This window comes from Uloborus diversus, chromosome 8 (assembly GCF_026930045.1).
Source record: "Uloborus diversus isolate 005 chromosome 8, Udiv.v.3.1, whole genome shotgun sequence".
Taxonomy (NCBI): domain Eukaryota; kingdom Metazoa; phylum Arthropoda; class Arachnida; order Araneae; family Uloboridae; genus Uloborus; species Uloborus diversus.
The window spans coordinates 157,902,744-157,923,763 of record NC_072738.1 but is presented as its reverse complement, the minus strand read 5'-3'; the positions used below and the strand labels follow the sequence as shown (position 1 = coordinate 157,923,763).

General features: G+C 36.1%; 1 protein-coding gene across 1 annotated transcript in view; it reads left to right on the top strand.

The window, feature by feature from the left end:
- Positions 1-21,020, top strand: part of LOC129228703 (unconventional myosin-XV-like) — a 261,173-nt gene that overhangs the window by 207,807 nt on the left and 32,346 nt on the right. The window contains exon 48 of the mRNA XM_054863387.1: positions 17,496-17,608. Within this exon, the coding sequence (XP_054719362.1) occupies positions 17,496-17,608 (113 nt within the window). The remainder of the gene's footprint in view (positions 1-17,495; positions 17,609-21,020) is intronic.

Below are 21,020 nucleotides of genomic sequence, written 5' to 3'. Positions count from 1 at the left end.
AATAATGTGATTTTTGTCCAAAGACATTGTGTAAAAGCTGTTTCGAGATTTCTTAAAGTCGGTTGTCGATAAAAATTACTCTGCCATCAATTCTAACTGCAGCTTTGCAATTTTGTATGGGATATTATTTTCTAGATAGTACGAGGTTTCGATTCCATCCTTGAAGGTCATAAGCAGGGATGTCCGCGAGGAAAGGGGGGGGGGACCATGACTCAGAGGGCAGTGTATCAGTCGACAATCAGGAACATGTATTTTCGCAGCAAAAAGCAAATACCAATAGGGTAACTGCAACAGCAACAGACAAAGGTCCAGTAACAGACAGTCATGAGTTTGAATTTAAATAATAAGAATTTTTAAATCTGTAAAACTTATGTTGCTGCGACCCATGAATGCGGTGCAACCATCTAGTGTTACCAGAGTGAATTTTATGAGCCAGTTGGTATTGACAAGGCAGTGGTGTATGGTATGAACAGTCACCACGATGTCAGCTGGTCTTTCATGTTCATTTGAATTTAATAAGGTTTTAGATATAAAAGTAAAGAACTTTCGCACATTTTGAAGAGAAAATGGGAATTCTGTCCGTTACTCATACTTTCCTCATACTATCTGTTACTGGGTTTCATCAGAATTGTCAGTGTCTGTTTCTGGGGGTCGGACTTTTTTTCGAAATTGAGCAAATAAAGATAGAACAAATTCAGAGGATCCAGAAGCAGCCAAACGTTAGATGAGATGTAGTCGCACGAGAGAAAAACAGTTTTAAAAGTCTAAGTACATTAAAAGGCTCAGAAATTAGCCTGAAAGCGATGTTTTAAGCATGTCTGTTACTGGTGCCGTTACCCTAGATGTTTTTTTTTCCTTTCTTTTTTTTTGTCGAAAAATTGTAAATAGAAACTCAGTTGATTTTCAATTATTTATTTATTTATTTACTTATTGTGCTTTCTTCATAAAAAATACACTTGTTTTTTATGAATCTTACATTCTGTTGTGCAAAAATACAAAACATTTTTACTGTGCTGCTTATATTTTCACTGTTTGCAGAAATTATTACGCATCAATGCAGCTAAGCTTTTGAAGAAGGACATTTTTTACCTTATTTGTCCCTCATTTTAGCCTTTTTACGGTTTTTCCGTAATTCTTATTATCCGCGGCACAGGAGCCCCCCCAATTCCGCGGATAATCGGCAGTTTACTGTACTGACAATATTTAAGGGAATTTTTTACGATGTACATTTCCCTTTTTTGGGGAGTGTCTTTCTTGGATATTAATCCATGGTTTGAGCCCGTACGCCATTTCTTTTGGGGGAATGGCGCCCCTGTCCAAAGTTCCGGATCAAAACTGGTAAAAAGAGCAGTTTTGAGTACGATTTGCTATTGAAGTTACGATTGAAGGTACGATTTTGCTTATTGAGAAACAATAAATTTTACCTCTTTAGTGTTTAATTATGATATTAGCAAACTGCATCAGTTTTTACCTTGATCTCTTTGAAGGACGTACATTCTACACCGGATTTCAATTGTGGCACATTAGAGTCTTTTGTTTCTCTCGACACAATGCCTGTTAACAGTCCTCCTTTAGTTTCAATAGGAGATAATATAAATTCATGCTTTATTGCCTGGTCCACGGAAGCTCTTTTGTTGGGGTTAAAGTGCAGGAACGTCTTGATTAATGACATCATTTCAGTGACAAAACCGCTTGAAATATTACTGTTCGGGTAAGTTTCGGATATAAACTTGGACACATAAGCTGAATTCTGGAACAGACCTGCGTACTGCTCTGCCGCTTCGAACTGACCAGCTTTGCTGTTCTTTACAGTGCAACTGTAGAAACCCTTGCCCAAATAGAGATTTGCTAGAAGCAACCCTGGAAAAGAGTTGGAATTAAATACTATTTATTCGATGCCAGCAAGAATGGTTAATCTTCCACTGTTAAAAGTTTTAAGAAAGTATTCGTTTTTGTTTTGTGCACGTAGTCTGAACGTCAGAGTTGTTGACAAAAGCTATTGCTGATTTTCGCACGGTTATTGGAAAACTTCTCTTTGTGTGGTATTGATAGTCATTTTGGGGAAAAACCAAAGAATACTAGAAATATGATCTACAAGTAGTGACTTAACATTACGTTGTGAATTATCAGTACTGAACAGCTTTTGAGTTTCGTTTTTCAAATAGAGAATTTCAATTGCTCGTGGAAAAATACATTTGCCTTTATTGTAGTTGTTTTTAAAATGTCCTATTATTTGAAAATATTATGAAACACATGATATGCAGTCTGATGGGATGGCAGTCCAAATTGTAATTTGATTCTTTTTGAAATTGTGTTCAGTGGCTAGAAAATAAAATCCTAGTAGACAGCTCAAATAATAACTTAGACAAAATGAAAGCCTTTAGTTTTAATCTTTTTAATTTAAAATATTTTGCTAAAATAAGAAATTGATGAAGTCAGCTGTACCTGATCAAAAAACTGTAATGAAATCAATGCAAAAACAGAACTGTCTAATGAAATCTGTACCGAGAGGTAATAAAACCAATCAAAATCGTTTAACTATCAAAATATAAATTCATTATGCTACCATAGAAGTGCGATAACAATTTCAAAATGTCACTGGTATTTGTCCCCCCCCCCCCCCCCCCCCCCCCCCGTTGTTCAGCTTTTCTTTTGTGTATCTTCTTGGAGGTAGACAAAAAAAAATGCTTCAGTATTGCTAGTGCTGAAAATGTTTTACATGCACTGGAGAAATATACAGTTTTCCTTTACCCTAAATATCTTTTTCATTCAAACAAAACCCTTTCTATCAATTTTTTCATAAAGGTATTAGCAAATGTCTACAAAAACTAATTAAATGTTTTTAAGTACAGTAACGATTTACACTTCTTTTTAGTTTATAGTTGAAATCATAAAATACTATTTTCAGCGAGTAAATGTTAACGGGCAAGCAATGTACACCGCGCTTAAAATTCAAAACGCCTAATAAAACCAATTCACCTCAGTAATAACGTGATTTGAAAAGGCAGCGGGCTCTGTATCTTCAACCAATAGTTGACAGCCAATACAAATTGATGAAAAGTTAAAGTGTTAGTAAAACTAAAATCTAAGTTAAAACTTGGATCCAGGGCATTTAAAATAAGTTATCTTTTCTCATACGTCTGTAAGGGCCGTTGAGAGCCCCCTTGTAAGTTTGGGGTCTACCGACCTCCTTTAACTCATAAAACGTATGAAACTATTGCCACTCGGGTTCCAAACAGGGCCCGCCCTCCCAAGGGCCAGACTTCTAGTTTCCGACTAGGCTCTTAACGACCATGATGGTTTTTCATTTATAAGCTTTCGTCTTTTGCATTCTGACGGGGATACTTTGCAGCTTAAGACGTGGTTGCAACTTTTATTGCGGTCTTATGCTTCTATAGCTGGTTAATTCCTAATAGTCCATCACAAGCTTTTGACTTCTTCAATGTATTATATTCAGCTCAGTTTTAAAGCGAAGATTAAATTGACTGAGAGTTCAATCTTGACAACTGCCTGTGGATAATAGATGCAATTAGAAAGACCTTATGCACATCGAAAGGGAGAATGATGCTTAGCAAAAGCAATAATTCAGTGACAATAACTTTTCAAGTGCCACGAAGAAGGAGCACGAAGAACTTAACTCCATAACTGCAAAATAACCGTAAAATCAAAATAAAGGGGGTTTATCTCAAGAAACAAATTGAAAAATCGAGTTTATTTTAAAAATTTGTTTAGTCTATAGTCATTTAGAACACATTGTTTTAAAAAAGATCATACCTACCGCATGACCACAAATCAATCGGCAAAGGAGATACCCTCTTCTTCTCTTTCAACATTTCTGGTGGCCTCAACGAGTTTGGCAAAGGGCAATGCTTTTTCAAATCACTCGTTCTGCATAGCCCCGAGAAGTCTGCTACAACGGCTCGATCATCTTCAGTAAGAAAAACATTCTCAGCTCTTAAATCCAGATGACAGAGGTTTCGTTGATGGAGGTATGACAACCCGGAGAGGACATCTCGCATGTACAAGCGACATCGTTCTGGTGCCAAAGAATCTTTCCGGAACTCGCGGTCCTGGAGTCGTAGAAACAGGTTGGTGTGCAAAAGATCTGTCATGAATATGACGACACCGTCGACGCCATGAATGATGTCTACGAGGCGAAGGACGTTATCGTGATCCAATTTATTCCATTCCGTGATCTCCAATATGTTGACGAATCTGAAATGAAAGGAATGTTTAATGATAAGTGTTGTTGCTATGCAAGGACAGATTCAGGGGAGGGTCAAAGGGTCAGCTGACCCCCCCCCCTCACCCCCTGTGGCATGAATTTTATTATGATTATTACTAAACTTTAATTTTCAGATCCGAAAAAATAGTACATGAAATCAATGTTAACCTTTTTTGCTCGGTTCTATTTGCCAGGTATTTCTCCTCAACGTGTCATATTTCAAACGATTGAATGAGTTCGGTTACTAGGCTATTGCTCTTTTGAGATTTTAGTTCATTTTCAAAAGAAAAATGCATTCAAAGTTTACGACAACTTGTCCGGCTTGTTTACCTAAAGAAATGTGACTTTTACTGAAATCTTAAGGGAATAAGATCCATGACGCAAGTTGCACAAATTTAGGGAAGGGGGGTGGGGTAATTTAGAAGGATAAGAAATTTGATTTCATTGGGGGGGGGGGGGGGCTCCGTAGCATATGAGGAGGTGTGCCATGCTCCTTGGGAAGGGGGGGGGGGCACCCCGCTACCCTGATACTTTATGTTGGAGGTATAACGCTGGCCTCTGAAACTTGACCTCCCTTTCAAAAAATTCTGGATCCGCCCCTGTTGCTGTGTTTAATGAAGTGCAGAGTGCAAAGATTTAGCTGCCTCCAAAAGTCTTGATGACAAGATCTGCTAATTCCGAATCCCGTTGGCTGTAGAGGATTTCAATTGGTGGTGTTCCAAGTTGGAGGAGGGAGCGAATAATATGGCCTAGCAATTAAAAACATGATCCGGGGTTAGTTGTGAATGGGGACAGTGCTTGCAGATGGGATAGATTTTAATATTAGTTGGTAATATCTTCATTTCTTTAATGTCCAGTACGTAGCATAGCTATTGTAGATGAGAGGTTTCATGGCTGCGAAGGTCGAGGATTGTTGCCTTGTTGAAATGCTGCTTGTAGATCCTTCGCTTGGCAACAGCATTCACGTCTGTGAAGGTGACTGTTAGAGGTTGATCTTGGTGACGTGCTTCCTTTGCAAGGGAATCTGCACACTCATTTACCTCAATTCCGACATGAGCGGAGATCCACTGGAGAACACAAGTTATCTTGAGTAAGTGGAGAAGAAAATTAATTTCTTGCGTCAGTCTTGTCACACCGTTACGTATGGCTTCGAGTGCTGATTTTGAGTCGGATAGTGTTGATAAGTAGTCATGGTCAATTAACAAACAATTATTTGATAGGTAATATCGCTACCATTTTGAAGAAATAAGCCGTGAATTTAGATATCAGAAATTAATTCTTTTTTCTTTTTTTTTCAATACTTTGGAAAGTAACGAGGTGTGTGATGTAGAAAGCTGACTAATCGAAAGGCCCGGTCCCTTAAGACCAAGAAAATTTATTGCAATGCACTTACTTTTAAAAGCTGTATGTTATTATTTTAAGACGTTTATTCGCAAAAAGTACTTGTAACATCGAATTACTTACTCTCGATCAGACACTTGAACCGCTGATTTGATCTTAACCAATAACCGTCTTCTTATTAGTTCAAGTGGGACTTCGACCATTGATTTAGCATTCTGACCAAATGTCGAATTTTCTAGTGAATACGGGCAGGCCCGGATCTGCGTACCCGCAGTGTGGGGGAAAGGAAGGGGTACGTCCTTAAGGGGCCCTACAGAGTTTTTGCATGGAAAGGGGGCAAAAATTTATAGATCCGGGCCTGATATACGGGCGTAGAAAAACACAATCGACGCCATTTAAAATCTTCTTTTGAAGTAGTGCAATAAAATTACTAGGGCCGTATTCACATTGTACACGCTTTATTTGCAATTTTATTGGAAGGTCCTATTTTTTGACTTCGAAAATGAACTTAAGGTGCTCAAATCAGACTAAATATCAAATTTTATTGCATTCTAATGATAAAATTTTTGCATAGGTGCCATCAGTGCCTTTGACATTTTAGTTCACAGGTTAAAATTAATTAAGCAACCGAAACAAACATCAAAACTAGTCAAAAAGAATCGACACATTAATTCATTCGTTATAGTGCGTAATTTTTTTAGTGTTTCCTTACAAAACACTGTGGTTTGTTAAGATGTTATAATTTTATGAATGAGGTTGGATTTGACGCATTCACGAATGATATACTGGCCTTTAAAAATCGTTACATTGTATTTTAAAGTATATCAAAGCCCTTGAATATTTGAAATGGAAATTTTAGTGCTCATATCACAGCTCCCCCAGATCAGTTTTTCATCGAAATTCAATCTTTATTCAGTTGAACTTTTTTCTAATATTATGTTAATAATTTTTAACCAAAAATAAATTAAAAATTTCCCTATTTAATAAATTTCATATACATAATGGATTTTTCACAATTAAACTGTAAACAACGACTGAACTAAATTGCACGGTAGTTCATACCCAATACTAGATTTTAATGCTGATCACAAATGTGTTAAAAAGAGGACTGCTGTTTGAAATTTTAAAGCTGATGCTCATTTTAATATGAAGATAACACTCCTTTGCAAACTTATACTCCTTTACCTAATTGGAATTTTATACTGTTCATTATTAATGGTGAATTGGCACATTTGAATCATTGAAAAGGAATTCAATGGAGGGAGTGAATATTTTCATTCGTAAACGAAAGACACCAAGTCACGTGATACATTTTAAAGCGAAGCATTGTGGAAGAAAACAGGTTTCTTTCACCTGTTTTACGCAAAACGTGTCAACCATTCGTCGTTGTTAAGTCACGTGACATAAGTTCTTTGCCTAAGTTTTGCTAGGCCAATGATTGGACTAACTCCCTCCATTTACTAATAGGGAAGTTTTCGATTTTTCAATTTTATTTTTATATGATAGAGTAACATGCATAAACATCATAGGTGAAAAAAATTTTGCAATACGATAAGTAGTCTTTTTAATTAATTTTTAAAGTTCAAGCGATTGGGACGTCAAATGGCACAGGAAGTGACGTCACGCGCTCTTCCGCCGCGGGAGAAGCCGAAGGACGTGCAGTTGGCTTCGAAGACGAAACGTAAGGCTTACCTCCTCGTATGTAACTCCTCGTGTTTCGGAATATTAAACTTCTCATCTTCTCGGAAATATTCGAAAACCATCTTTGATGTTACTTGAGGAAGATTATTAGATTGTGCTTTAACGAATCCTGCCCCCATAGTGTGTTTAAAAGGATTATTGAATTTCTAAAAAATAAAAATATCAGCGCGCTCAAAATGTCTTTAGCGAAAACAAGGGATCTTCGGCGGAAGGCTGCCCATTAGTGCACTGTGACGTAAGCTCGTGACGTTTCAGAAAAGCGCACTTTTGCGCTTGGATTTTTAAAAATTCATTAAAAATCAATCACGGTTTTTTAAAATTCGACGATGGTGAATTTTTTAGTTTTGAGGGTCAATTAACAATATCCAATAGTCAAAATAGGAACATTTAATAGGATGCAACTTCCCTATTCTTGCAGATTTGAATGTGTCTACTGCTAGTATGATTCAAATAATGAGAGCCCCTTCCCTTCCCTTTAGCGGAACTGTACTTAAAAAATTAAAGATGGTTGTTTACGAAGTTGAAACTTTCGAACATTGAAATGCATTTTTCTTTCAGTTAAAAGCAAAGTGAAATTTGTACCTGTCTGTCACAATTTTAGCTGCCATTTGACCGCCGTTGTTGTCACACACTTTTATGACCGAACCGTAAGATCCCTTTCCTATGGTGTTTCTGCAATCGAAGCCTTTTTGGTCGTGCAAATATTCCATAGCTGACTTTATAGTGTTTGACATAGTTAACTGAAATTTTAACTGTTCTAAGCTGTTTGGAAATTTTGAATGCTTTAAAAGCATTTGATAAATTTTCGAAATTAAGCTCCTGACATAATCTTGAATTTTACCTTTTGTAACTTAAATCATTTGCACTGTTTTGTGCATTGTTGTGAAAGTTAAAAAATCAAAAACTTTTCATTGTTAACCCCATTATGTTGAATAAGATTCAGGTTTTTCGCAACAATTGTTTTTATTATTATTATTTTTTATGTATAACTGTTTAGATATTGTTACGGATCCGGTGCGACTTCCAACTTTCTTGAAAGGACGACACAGTTCTTGAGAAAAACACAGGAGATTTATTTACACTATGTACAGGAAAGATCGTCAACAACTGCTAAATTAATCATCAGCAATTAAGCAAATAACAGTCAACACCGTAAACTCAACGGTTACGCACGTATTTACATCCAAATACGAAAAACAACACAGCGAAATGTCTCGCAATAAACAGAGCTAATACACTCTCAGTACAACTTCTCAATCGAGACTGACTTTTTATGCCGCGGAGGCTATTTATAAATCCTTGAAAAATTTCCACAATGTTCCATTGAGAAATTTCGATAACATTCTACAAATATCTCGTACTTTCTTTTTGTTCATTCACAAATTTTATCAATGAAAAAAATAGGGGAACCGTATACTTCAGTCGAATGTCAGGGGGCTGTATATTCGCTACAAGAAACTATTTACAGGTTACGTTACTACAAAAATTTTAGATGAAAGATAATGGAATAAACGCCCAAATTTAGCTAGATCACGACAAATTTATCACATTAATAATTACTATTTACAGAACTTGTAACAATATTATTAGCAACAATGTCTTCTTTTATATTACGATCACTGAAGAAATATACAATCTGTTAATAGGTATTTACCCCGTCATGTTAAATAAGATCCAGGTTTTTCTCAACAACTGGCTTTTCTTTTGTTTTATAACTATCCCGTTCTTATTAACAATGTCTTCTTTTGTATTACGATCACTGAAGAAATATACAATCTGTTAATATGTATTTAGCGATGACATTAATATAATTAGACTTAAAAACTAGTTCAGATGTAAACTGTAAACTTCCTCCTTAAAGTTCTAAGTTCCACTCCTTTGAAGTAACGGGAGAAAAGTTCATTTATTTGCAATTTTTAGTTTTTATTTTCGTGAAAAATCTACTAGGTAAAAAATCACTTTTCAATCGATCATTAATTTTTCACTCTAATAAGTGAGAAGACAAGAACCCTTAATTTTTGAAAGTGAAGGGGCACTTGCCCCCCCCACCCCCACCCCATCCCACCCTCTCACCGTACGATCCACGTTGTCCAAAGAACTAAGGAAACGATCAAGCTACTGTTGTAGGCCCAATAATTGTTTTTCTATGTTTTCCTTTTTTCTGTCATAATGAATTATTCAAAGTGAATATTAGAGAAATTGAGATGAAAACTAATCCTACAATGCTGTTTAACAAATAAGGATACAATCTAAATGGGTGTGACAGGATCGTGTTTAGCATTCCTTTACAACATGCAGAGTTAGCCCAACCATGCAGAACGTAGACTACTCACCAATCAAGATCAGGAAATTGCTGGAGAGACTTAACAATATTAATGCACAAAAATATAAAAATTGTTTCGAACAGCGTGTAAAGAGCATGCCATTTAACAGACGATACCATCAAACCGACGATATTTTGACGTAAATTGAAGTTTCAAATATGTTATAACGAATAAATAAACACAGAAAACATAAATAAATACATAATTCCCCTCGTGGTATTCCTTCGAAATTCTATACATGTACAAGTATATTATATACTAGTGGTACCCGCACGGCTTTGTCCGTAATAGAAAAATTAAAAGGTCTTTTGGTTCGCCTGTATATTTACAAATAATGTATGGTGAATTTTCTCGCCATTTGGCTTGTACCCATGTTACGGTTCCACGTTATGATAACTTCGTATCTCGCCAATTGGCTTGTGCCCATGTTACGGTTCCACGTGATGATAATTTCGTAATTTACTCGTCCATCTTATGATAGTTTTGTTCTTAAAATTGGAATAGAAAAAGAACCACATCAAGTTTTCGAAAAATCGCTTCGAGGTGCACGCCCCCATGCTACGAACTAACTTTGTGCCAAATTTCATGGAAATCGGCAGAAAGGTCTAAGCGCAATGCACGTCACAGAGATACAGACATCCTCCGGACATCCAGACAGAGAGACTTTCAGCTTTATTATTAGTAAAGATAAAAATACGGTGAATCATTGGCGTAAAGAAAAGTTTCGTCATAATAATTTCGCTTTTGTTGTACCATGCCATACATAACGAAATGTGAAAATATTTTCTCAGCTACTAAAAGTTGCCCCCACAGAAAGAACAGAATTTTCCCAATTTGCATATTTCATCATTTAATATTTCCGTTAATGGTTCGTCACTTGGTTTGGCGACGCTACTCGCGATATCTGCCAAGTACAGCGAACCCGCTTAATGGAATAGCCATTTTGCCACGAAAATCACTCTAATAAGCAGGATAGTTCATTAACCGGGATCAAAATAACACATTACGTTGGTTTGGTACATTGCCAAATGTATTATATTAAACGGGATATTCCATTAACCGATATTCTAATAAGCGAGCTCGACTGTATATGGCAACATAGAATTTGCAAATTCAAGTCGTTGAATGTCGCCAACTACGAAACTTTTTGTTTACAATAGCGATAACTAAAGTAAAATCGCCAAAAACAAAAAATGCGCCAAGTGACGTACTATTCACGGAAACGTTCCCATATTTGTTCAATGATAATTACCATAAAAACACGAGAATCCTTACAGTTAGGTTCTATTTTCGGTAATGACTACTGTCATAAGTAATTCGCAATAACGACAATAAAAAGTGTATCTCGCGAGCTACTTAGTGTAAAAAAATAATTATTAGAAGAATGGCAAAATAACTTATTTATTACGCGCAGTCAATATTGTTAATAAACAACTAATCTCTCATTTACAAGCAGATTTACTTTTTTAATTCTAGCTTTTTGGTTCATCCTTCCGCTGCGATTAATGTTTGAATCCTTTCTTTAATGCATTTTGGCAAATATTTTCATTTCCTATGTGATTCTTGAAGCGTTTAGTTGAACGTTTCCTGCTTCCTCAACATTAAGCCTCTAACGATACCTGGACGATCCACAATTGTTCTACGCGAGTGGTTTTAAGAATTTTTTTTTTAATATTTTTTTTCTCATTTACTGCTTTTGTTAATTGAACCATAAAAAAACGTTTTTATTCCGAAACTTCTGGTATATGGTTTCGATTTCACTAAGCGGTGAAACATTATGGCATTTAAAGTAAATATTTATTGTGCTTTATTGGTTATTGTCAGTTATCGAATATTAATAGCATTACTTTTGTAACTTGGACTGGGAGTACATTTTTCATCGAATTTCTGTGTACTAAAATCTTTTGTCAGATTTAGAAATCTTCTAAATATTATTTATATTTATGATAGCTGCATTTGCTACTTGCCGCTATTTGTATAAAAAAAGTGAGGAAAATTTTTAATACAACAAATCATGCTGCATGATTATAATTTTTATTTAATTTATTTTGACTGAAATTGACTTCAAAACTTTACCGACCATCCCCCTCCCCCTTCTTCTGGTGCCAATTGACGTCCTGGTATTCGTAACTGTAATATTTTTATAATCATAACTTTGAAAGAAATTATTTTTTAAATATTTTAATCATCTTGTATCCGAATCTGACAGCCACTTAGCACCATTTCTTACTGCAATCTGGACACGAATTTTCAACTGATTTCTTGTGCCACTTCTTGAAACTTTAGTTAGACACCCGAATCAATTAATCCAGCGGTTCCCAACCCATGGGCCGCTGCCCGCTTGTGGGCCGCGAACAACGTGTTACTGGGCCGTGGACACTGGTCTAGAATCTGAACCAAAACAAATCTTGGGATCTTAATTTCCGTTTTTGCGAAAATTTTGATGCACCGTCACTCAAAACCTCTCCCTAGCTCATCGCCAATAAGGAACTTTAAGATTAAGATTTTTCATATTTCTTAGGAACTTTCTCTTATAATTGAAAATGAAATCTAATGAATCAGAAACTCCTTTAAAGAAAATTGCCAAAAAAAAAAAAAAATCGTATTAGCTTCAAACTTTTAAGTTAAAAATGCTCCTTCTTTATTGAACTGGCATGACTAACCAATGAATTGAGACACTTAAGGGGCTTTTCTAGAACCTACCTATTTGAATGAGACTTTTCGTTGCAGTTAAAAAAAAAAAAGATTAGAAATGCATTTAATGTTGCGAGTTATTTGAGACTATAACGATTCAATTTCAATGCAGATATCAGTTCCCTTATTTTTTTCCTTAAAAATTAGTTAGAAAATTGTTCTTGTGCAGTACATTATTATCAGTGGTGCAGCATTAGAGGAGAAGGGTATTAATATCTCCAGAACTTTTGTTTTTAACACTTTCAGTCCTAGTACGGTATAGTATTTACACTTAAGTACAGTTATGAGCAGATGATTCCCCCCCCCTCCCCAGAAAGTAAATTTTGGCTGTACCAGTAATATCTAGTAGTTAGTGGGCCTCAATGATATTTTCTACAAAACTGGTGGGCCGCACAACTAAAAAGTTGGGAACCGCTGATCTAATCAGTTGCAACCTTCGGATTGGTTGCAGAAGACTTTGATTGGCGGTTCGGGTGTCTGTCTGATGGATTTTTGAATCGTCTGAGGAATACGACTGTAAAAATCTTCATCGCAGACAAATATTCACCCACATATAGAAAGAGATCAGTACACAGATATTTTCAGAAAATGATCAAAACTGTGTTATACATACCTCTTGAAACGTGTATTAGACAAAATTTAAGAACTAATAGTTATTGCTTTTCCTCCATTACCTTTGAATGCTGGACGGAAAAACGGACACCTAAATCCTTTCAGTTGATGAAAATATGCTTTTTATTTTCTGCTTTTCACTTTTTTTCAATCATGAAGCTCTGATTGCCGGAAGAACTAATATGTTTCGTTAAACATCATTGAGAAATTATCTGTGCATTTCAAAGTCTGACGGAATGTGTCAATTGAAAGAAAGACCTGGAAACGTCAATCTCTTTTCCTCGTGAATTAGCGTTTCTTCTTTACTCTGTAAAGCAATTCTCAAAACAAGTTCTTTGAAAGGAAAAATAGCTAATGTTTATTACTTTCTTTAATAACAGTAATGGCGCTTGGGGTTTGGCTACGAAGTATTCAGTTTTGTACTCGCATTTAAAAGAATGTTTTTCAAACTTTCTCATAATTACAGTAACACGAAACTGCCAGATGTGATTGATAGTTAAAAATGAATGCTTTTCTCATTTTTCCGGTCTTTTAACAAACATTGAAATTAGTTTTTTTTTTTTTAAATTCGAATCGCAGAGAATAACCTGCTTTTCTTTTATTGCAAGATAAATAAAATACATAGGGCAAATTATCTAAAACAATAGCAAATTTTTTGTTAACCTTGCCTTCCAAATGTCTTCTAATTTCATTGTGAGACTAGCTGATGTGTGCATCACGTGACTTCCTTTTACGCCAATTTAATGCAAAAAAAAAAGTTTTACACAGATTTATTTCCCCATCATTGGCAATTTTAATGTGATTCAGTGGTTAACTCTTTAAATCACCAACATTGGCCGAATTAAAACCAGACTTAAAAATTTAAAATAAAAAAAAATCGCCAAATTTTTCACCAAATTGGCGACAAAACTTGGCGGCCAAAAGCTTGGCGATATATCGTCAAGTGTTTGACAAATTATAACACCACTTGAGTTAGCATTGAAATTAACAATGATTTCCCGCCAAAAAGGTGTAAAAGACTCCCTTAGACCTTTAAAGGTGTAAGAGACCCCATCCGAATGCAACCAAAAGGGAATGTGCACAACTAGACTCCACTAGGAGTTTACGTACCAAATTTTACCTTTCTAGGACATACTGTTTTTGAGTTATGCTAGATAAATACGCACATACATACGTACATACGGGCGTCACGAGAAAACTCGTTGTAATTAATTCGGGGATCGTCAAAATGGATATTTCGGATGTCTATACGTTCCTAGGCATATATCCACGTGTGGTCGGGTCTAAAAAAAAACTCAACGTTCATTCGGGGGTGAGCAAAATGGAAATTAAGGCCGATTTTTGAGTGAAATGTTTTTCGCGAATACAATACTTCCTTTTTTGTAAAAGGAAGTAAAAATCAGAATCAGACTCTTCAGATATGAAAATTGTCCGTCGCTTACTGTTTCTTTCTTTTCTCTTCATAGGAAATTTAACAAATAAATGTATTTCGACATTTCAATAAATAAATCAAATTCTTCACTTTTTTTATATAAAAGGAGGTTTTTATTACATAATAATAACAGTATAAATTATGTCGCCGGCACCCTGCTAAACTAACGAATATGAAAAATCGCGTTTTTCGCATTCGATGTCCGCCGTAGTACTCAAAAAAGGCTATTGGTTATAACTTCTTCAGACGGTAGCTTTTTTTTACTCTTCAAGTTATCTATAAAAATTAGAACATTGAAAATAACTAAACTTTTCAAGTGGGGAAAAAAACATTTTATTCAGCATTTTGGATCCCCTGAAAAGTGCCAATCTTCACATTCGTTAGTTTAGCATGGGGGCGACGATATCTTCCGCCAACATACGGCGAATACAACCTTCACCTTCCATCATAATAACTCAACTGTTCTATCTCATGTATTTTACCGTTGCTATTCTGAACAAAACAATGAATTGTGCAGGCGATAAATAAATAATATAATACAAGGAATTATATACATTGCAGAAGATAATAAATAACAGAATTAAAAGTAAACACAGCAGGCGATAAATCTACAAAAAGGACTCCTTAATGCAGAGAGTTAGTTCAATCATTGATTTTGCAAACGCTGAGGCAAAGACCCCCAAGTCACATGACTCAATACGATGAATGGTTGACACGTTTTGCGTGAAACTAGCGAAGGAAACCTGATTTCTTCCAATGTTTTGCTCTAAAATCTATCACGTGACTTGGGGTATGTGCTTCACGGATGCAAGTCTTCACTCCCTATATTTAATCTCTTCTCAATTGATTAGGTATGTCAAATCGAAACCTAACGTGAAATTTTAGCTGAGTAGTAATCAAAAACCCACCATTATGAATATACTCCTTCACAACGCATGACTACTTACCAAGCCATGCCATTGCTACAACTGCAAATGGCACGTCTACTGCAATCTGTCCTTGCCAAGGTGTACTACCTGGTGAAGCGCCTTGGGACAAGCACTCTGTCCTTTTCACGATGCACTACCGAGTGAAGCGCCTTGGGCCAAGCAATAGATCCTTGTCAAGGTGTACTACCGGATGGAGCGCCTTGGGGCAAGCAATCTGTCCTTGTCAAGGTGTTTTACCGGGTGGAGCGCCTTAGGACAAGCACTCTGTCCTTGTCAAAGTGTACTACCTGGTGAAGCGCCTTGGGACAAGCACTCTGTCCTTTTCACGATGTACTACCGAGTGAAGCGCCTTGGGCCAAGCAATAGATCCTTGTCAAGGTGTACTACCGGATGGAGCACCTTGGGACAAGCACTCTGTCCTTGTCACGGTGTACTACCGGGTAGAGTGCCTTGGGCAGAGCCTGATTATCGCACAGGCCTACTAGGCTGGACCTGGGGCCCCCTTTCCTAGGGGGCCCCAAATTACTTAAAGAATTATGCATAGCATTACAACTATACAACAATACACACATTTTAAAAATAATAGCCTTCAGGAGGCCTCAAAATTATTGTGGGCCTTGGGCCTCACTTTTAGTTAGTCGGGCTCTGGCCTTGGGACTAGCACTCTGTCCTTGTCACGGTGTACTACCGCGTGGAACGTCTTGGGACAAACACTCTGTCCTTGTCATGGTGTACTACCGGATGTAGCGCTTTCGGACAAGCAATCTGTCCTTGTCAAGGTGTACTACCGGATGGAGCGCCTTGAGACAAGCAATCTGTACTTATCAAGGTGTAGTACCGGGTGGAGCGCCTTGGAACAAGCACTCTATCCTTGTCGCGGTGTACTACCGGGTGGAACGCCTTGGGACAATTAAAAGCAAACATGGAAAGTTCAGCAATTGTTTTACAATGTCAATAGGACTGTTTGTTTAGGGAAAAATAGATATAATGTGGCTCAAAAATTTGAGCTATGACCTTGACTATGCTTACTTTTATTCGGGACGTTCAGTGAAAAAATTGATCTGCTCTATTGGCGTTGATGTGGGTTTTAGTACATTTGTCAAACTAGTACGAAAATAAGCCAACGCAACTCAGCGACAATTGCCATTCCCTATTACCCCCGAAAAGAAATAATCATTATCAAGATCATAGTCATAGCTCATCTTATCAGAGCAAAAGACTAAAAACGGCCGCGGATAAATAAATGAATGAAGATTGTGTACCTGATCTATGGTTACTTGTTAAAACAAAATTGTGTTTTCTGTACAACTGAGAGAATGAAAAGTTTTATTTTCGTCCACGTTTTCTTTGCGCTTTTTATTTTTTAACTTCTCAGAGCTCGAATAACTTGTTCTAACTGTACCGTTCAAAACTGTACCGTTCAACAATAACTGATTTAAGTCGATCTTTTTATTCGTGCTTTGATGTCGTCTTGCTTCAAACTCAATACATATTTTTCATTGAAACGTTTTTTTTTTTGGGGGGGGGTACTATTATATTATTTGGTGTATTTTCCAAATCAGTTAATTGTGAGTCTTGTGTCTGCCTTCCATTCATTACGCTAAAATACTGGTTTATTATATTGTCTTTTTGATTAATTAGTGTATTTAATTTTCTTAATACATAAATACGCAGTTTTGTTCCAAAATGCATATAAACAAAATATCCAATGGATTACAGTAAAGGGGTCGCCTAGGCAAGACGGGCGATAAATAGTTTTGTTTAATACTGTGGTTGGATTATGTTATCTTGATGCTACTTTTACTGATAGCTAATGGATTTTATTTATTTAGTGGATAAAAATTTTAACAGAATTTTTAATGATTTTATGAATGGTCTAATTCATTTATTTGACTTGGATTTTCCGTCTTGATGGAACTTTTTGAGTTGTGCCAAGATTTTTGAAAACTCTCCATCACCACGTTGCCACCTTGCCTAAAATACGTAATATTTTGCACTCACAAACGAGAACAAACAAAAATCTCCAGCATAATGGATGCATTATAATTTTTATTTGTCTTAACATAACTCCTTTTAACTTCAAATAGCCATTTTTATTTCACAACTTTTATTTTGTGCCGGATCACATATCTTATAATAAAATCATTTTTTATCTACTTTAAATGAATAAACACCTGTATCGTGCTGATATTCCTTCGCAAATTTATAACTTCTTCCTGATTTCTTTTCCGAAGCAGGAAAACTTCGACAGTGAAGGGAGGAGTGAGGTCAACCATTCGCCACAGCCCGCCAACGACGCCAAATCTTTGCTGCAGTTCGCCCTCTTCAACTTCAGGGAAAGCCTGGACAAGTAGGTTCTTTTGCATTTCCTACTTCTTTTTTATCTCTCCCATTAGGGATTAGCACGCAAATCCAACAGGTAATTACTTGCGCAGCACGCGTTGCCGTTAGAGCAGGGATTTACGACTTCGTTTGGAAGTTGGGAAGCCATGAGCAGTGTTTTCTCTTGGTTTGGATTACGAGGATGCTTGAAGAGAAGTGTTAAGTAGGTGGAGTTTTTGCATCTTCTTTTGTTAATTGCTCGGTTTGTGTCGATTTTTGTGACTAGCTTCTTTGCCTTGTCCAGGGGTGCCCCGATGGGAGGTCACGGGAGGTCACTGTAACCGTCCAAAAGTTTCCTTATTCAGAAAATTTTTACAGACAAAACTAGAAACAGTCGATGACTTTAGTCTGACAAAATCTAAAATTATCATCATTCGGCAAAATTATCATCTTTCGACAAAATTTATGTGACGATTCGGTAAAACTATAATCATTCGGCCAATTTTGTCTGACGATTCGGTAAAATTATCCTCATTCGGCAAAATTTGGAGTTTCATTATGTAAAATTATCATCATTCTGTAAATGTTGTCCGACGATTCGGCACAACTTGAAGTTCAATTCGGCAAATATAGAGCCCCCTCTCCCCCCATTTAGCTTCGAGGCGACACTGGCTGTGTCTTTTTCGTGCGTGAATTTTCTTATCTAGAATTCTTTTCACTGATAAAACAAAAAAAAAAAATCTGTTATTTGGAAGCCAATTGGGAAAATCTAAATTATTTACTACCTTCGCTGTAATGATGTTGATGTTTCAGCAGGATTTAGGTACGGATTTGCATGTTCTTTTAATAATTGGTTGCTTTGTGTCGACGTTTACTTGTAGATTTTTCTCTCTCCTTATATACAGTGCATATTCTTCGTTGTATTTCTCCCATACATTCCTTTATTACTTAGGTTCATACTAATGACAGACTTGTTGTTCGGAAATGAAACCCTTCTTCAGAGGAATATGAACTACAGTTAACTCTCGATTATCCACGTGCGGATAATCCACTTTTTTTCACATTTTCTAAAAAATAAATCAATAAGTAATAATAATAACAGTAATAAGAATAACAATAACTTTTTTCTGATTGTAGATAAATGCAGCCATTTTAACTTTACAAGTGAACATAATATTTTTAGACAATCATATTTGTTCCCTCCCTCCCACGACATAAAACCTTCCAAGTTCACCGAAACCTGACTCGTTGAAACGCGATTTTCAGATATACACCCTTACTGGATCTTCACTACTAACTAATTTTTAGTTGTATACTGCTTACTGCTTTAGATCTGCACTACTTACTGATTTCTAGATTTACACTACTTGCGCGCGTAAATGAGTGACTAGACCAGTTTTATTCGAAAAAAATTCCCCTCTCTTTCCCTAATAAGGTTAATAATTTTGGTGTAACCCAGCCTCATCTGTTTCAGTTTATCAGTTTGCGTGATTTCCTCGCGTATGTGTGTAAACAATAGTGAGCAATTTTTATTTAACTCTAACACACATTTTTTTACATACAGTAAACTCCCGATTATCCGTGGAGCGGATTATCCGCGAGTCAATCGGCAATCAGAAGCAAGTATTTTCGCAGCTAAAAGCAAATAGCAATGGCTGGTTTTTTTTTTTCTTCGGTCGAAAAATAACAAATTGTAACTAAGTTTTTTTTTGTTTGATTAATTTATATATTTTTTGTGATTTCTTCATCGTACATACACTTTTTCTATATTGATGTTAAGTTCTGTTGTGCAAAAATACAAAAAATTTTCACTGTTCTGTATATATTTTCATTGTTCAGTATATAACCGTCCATTAAACAGGGCTAAGGCAGAAATACATGCAATACACCGTCAGCTCAGTCAATCCAGCCGAGAACTGCAGTTTCGTGCTTGCTTATTAGCACTTATCAGCCCGGCATAGGAAAGTGACTGTGCTAGAGATGGAAAACCTCTTAACGAAGCCAAGAGTGCCAAACAAACTGGTAGCTAATATAGAATTAGCATTTAGCCAAACATTTGGTCTGTGCTAATTCTATATTAGCTACCAGTTTGTTTGGCACTCCTGGCTTCCTTAAGAGGTTTTCCACCTCCACCACAGTCACTTTCCTATGTCGGACTGATGAGTGCTAATAAGCACGAAACTGCAGTCTTCGGCTGGAAATGACTTAGCTGGCGGTGTACTGCGTATATTTTCATTGTTTGTTGAGAGTATCATGCATCAATGCTGCTAAGTTTTTTGAGGAAATTTATACCTTATTTGTCCGTCATTTTAGTCTTTTTGCGGTTTACCCGTGATTTTTATTATCCGCCGCACTTGTGCCACCCAATTCCACGGATAATCGGAAGTTTACTGTACACTGATATCGTAGTTTAGCTGTAGTTTTAATCTATGCCAGTATCGCTGATTTTTTTTTTTTTTTTTTTTTTTTTTTTAAGTTATTGCATTACGCAACCATCGTTTTTTATCTTTATGGATTATCTGCGGCTATCGTGCTGCCCTATTCCACGAATAATCGGGAGTTTATTTGTATTTAACCATTTTACATCACAACGATATCTCTTGGTGTTTGAGTAGAATCATTAATTTGGGGGAATTTTTACTTTTTGTTTTGTTAATTGCTTGTGGATTATGTTGATTTTTTCAAATAGCTTCTTTTGCTGCATTTTCTCCATACATCCATTTTTTTCTTCCAGAATTTTTATTGATGATAAAAAGGTTTGAAATTTGGAAATTAAACCATTCTCTAGAGAAGAAAATATTATTTAATTCCTTTAGCGCACTAATGCATCAGGGTTTTCAAGCAGGGCCATTAAGTAGATGGAGTTTTTGCACCTTCTTTTACTACAGTTTGAGTTTTTTTTTTTTTTTTTTATTATTAACTTCTCAGCTATATTTTCTCCATACATCCTTTTTTTCCCCTCTAAAAATGTTTGGGGCCAATCCTCTAAAAACGGTCACTTTGTTCCGCACGTGACGCCTCATACATTTCATTAAAAGTAAAAATTTAAAAAGGTAGTGAACAAAATTTCGTGACTTAAGGAAATCACATACGCATGTGGGACTCCTTAAGCAAAAATTTCCTTTTTAAATTATTTCTTTTAAATGAAATACAAGAACTGTTATGTGAGGGAGGAAATGACCATTTTCAGAGGAATAGCCATATGCATAACTTTCTTTCAACGATTTAAATTATTATTTCTTTACAAATCTGTACTAATATTATAAAGAGAGAGGGCGGATTTTTGTGGCGGATTTTTGTGTGTTCATATGTTCGAGGTCATCTCCGAAACCCCTGCACCTATTTGAAAAATTCCTTCACTACATGAAAGGTGCTTTCTTACTTAGTGACATAGGCTATGATTCGAAAAAAAATCCTATAAATAGTTCTTTTTTATTCCA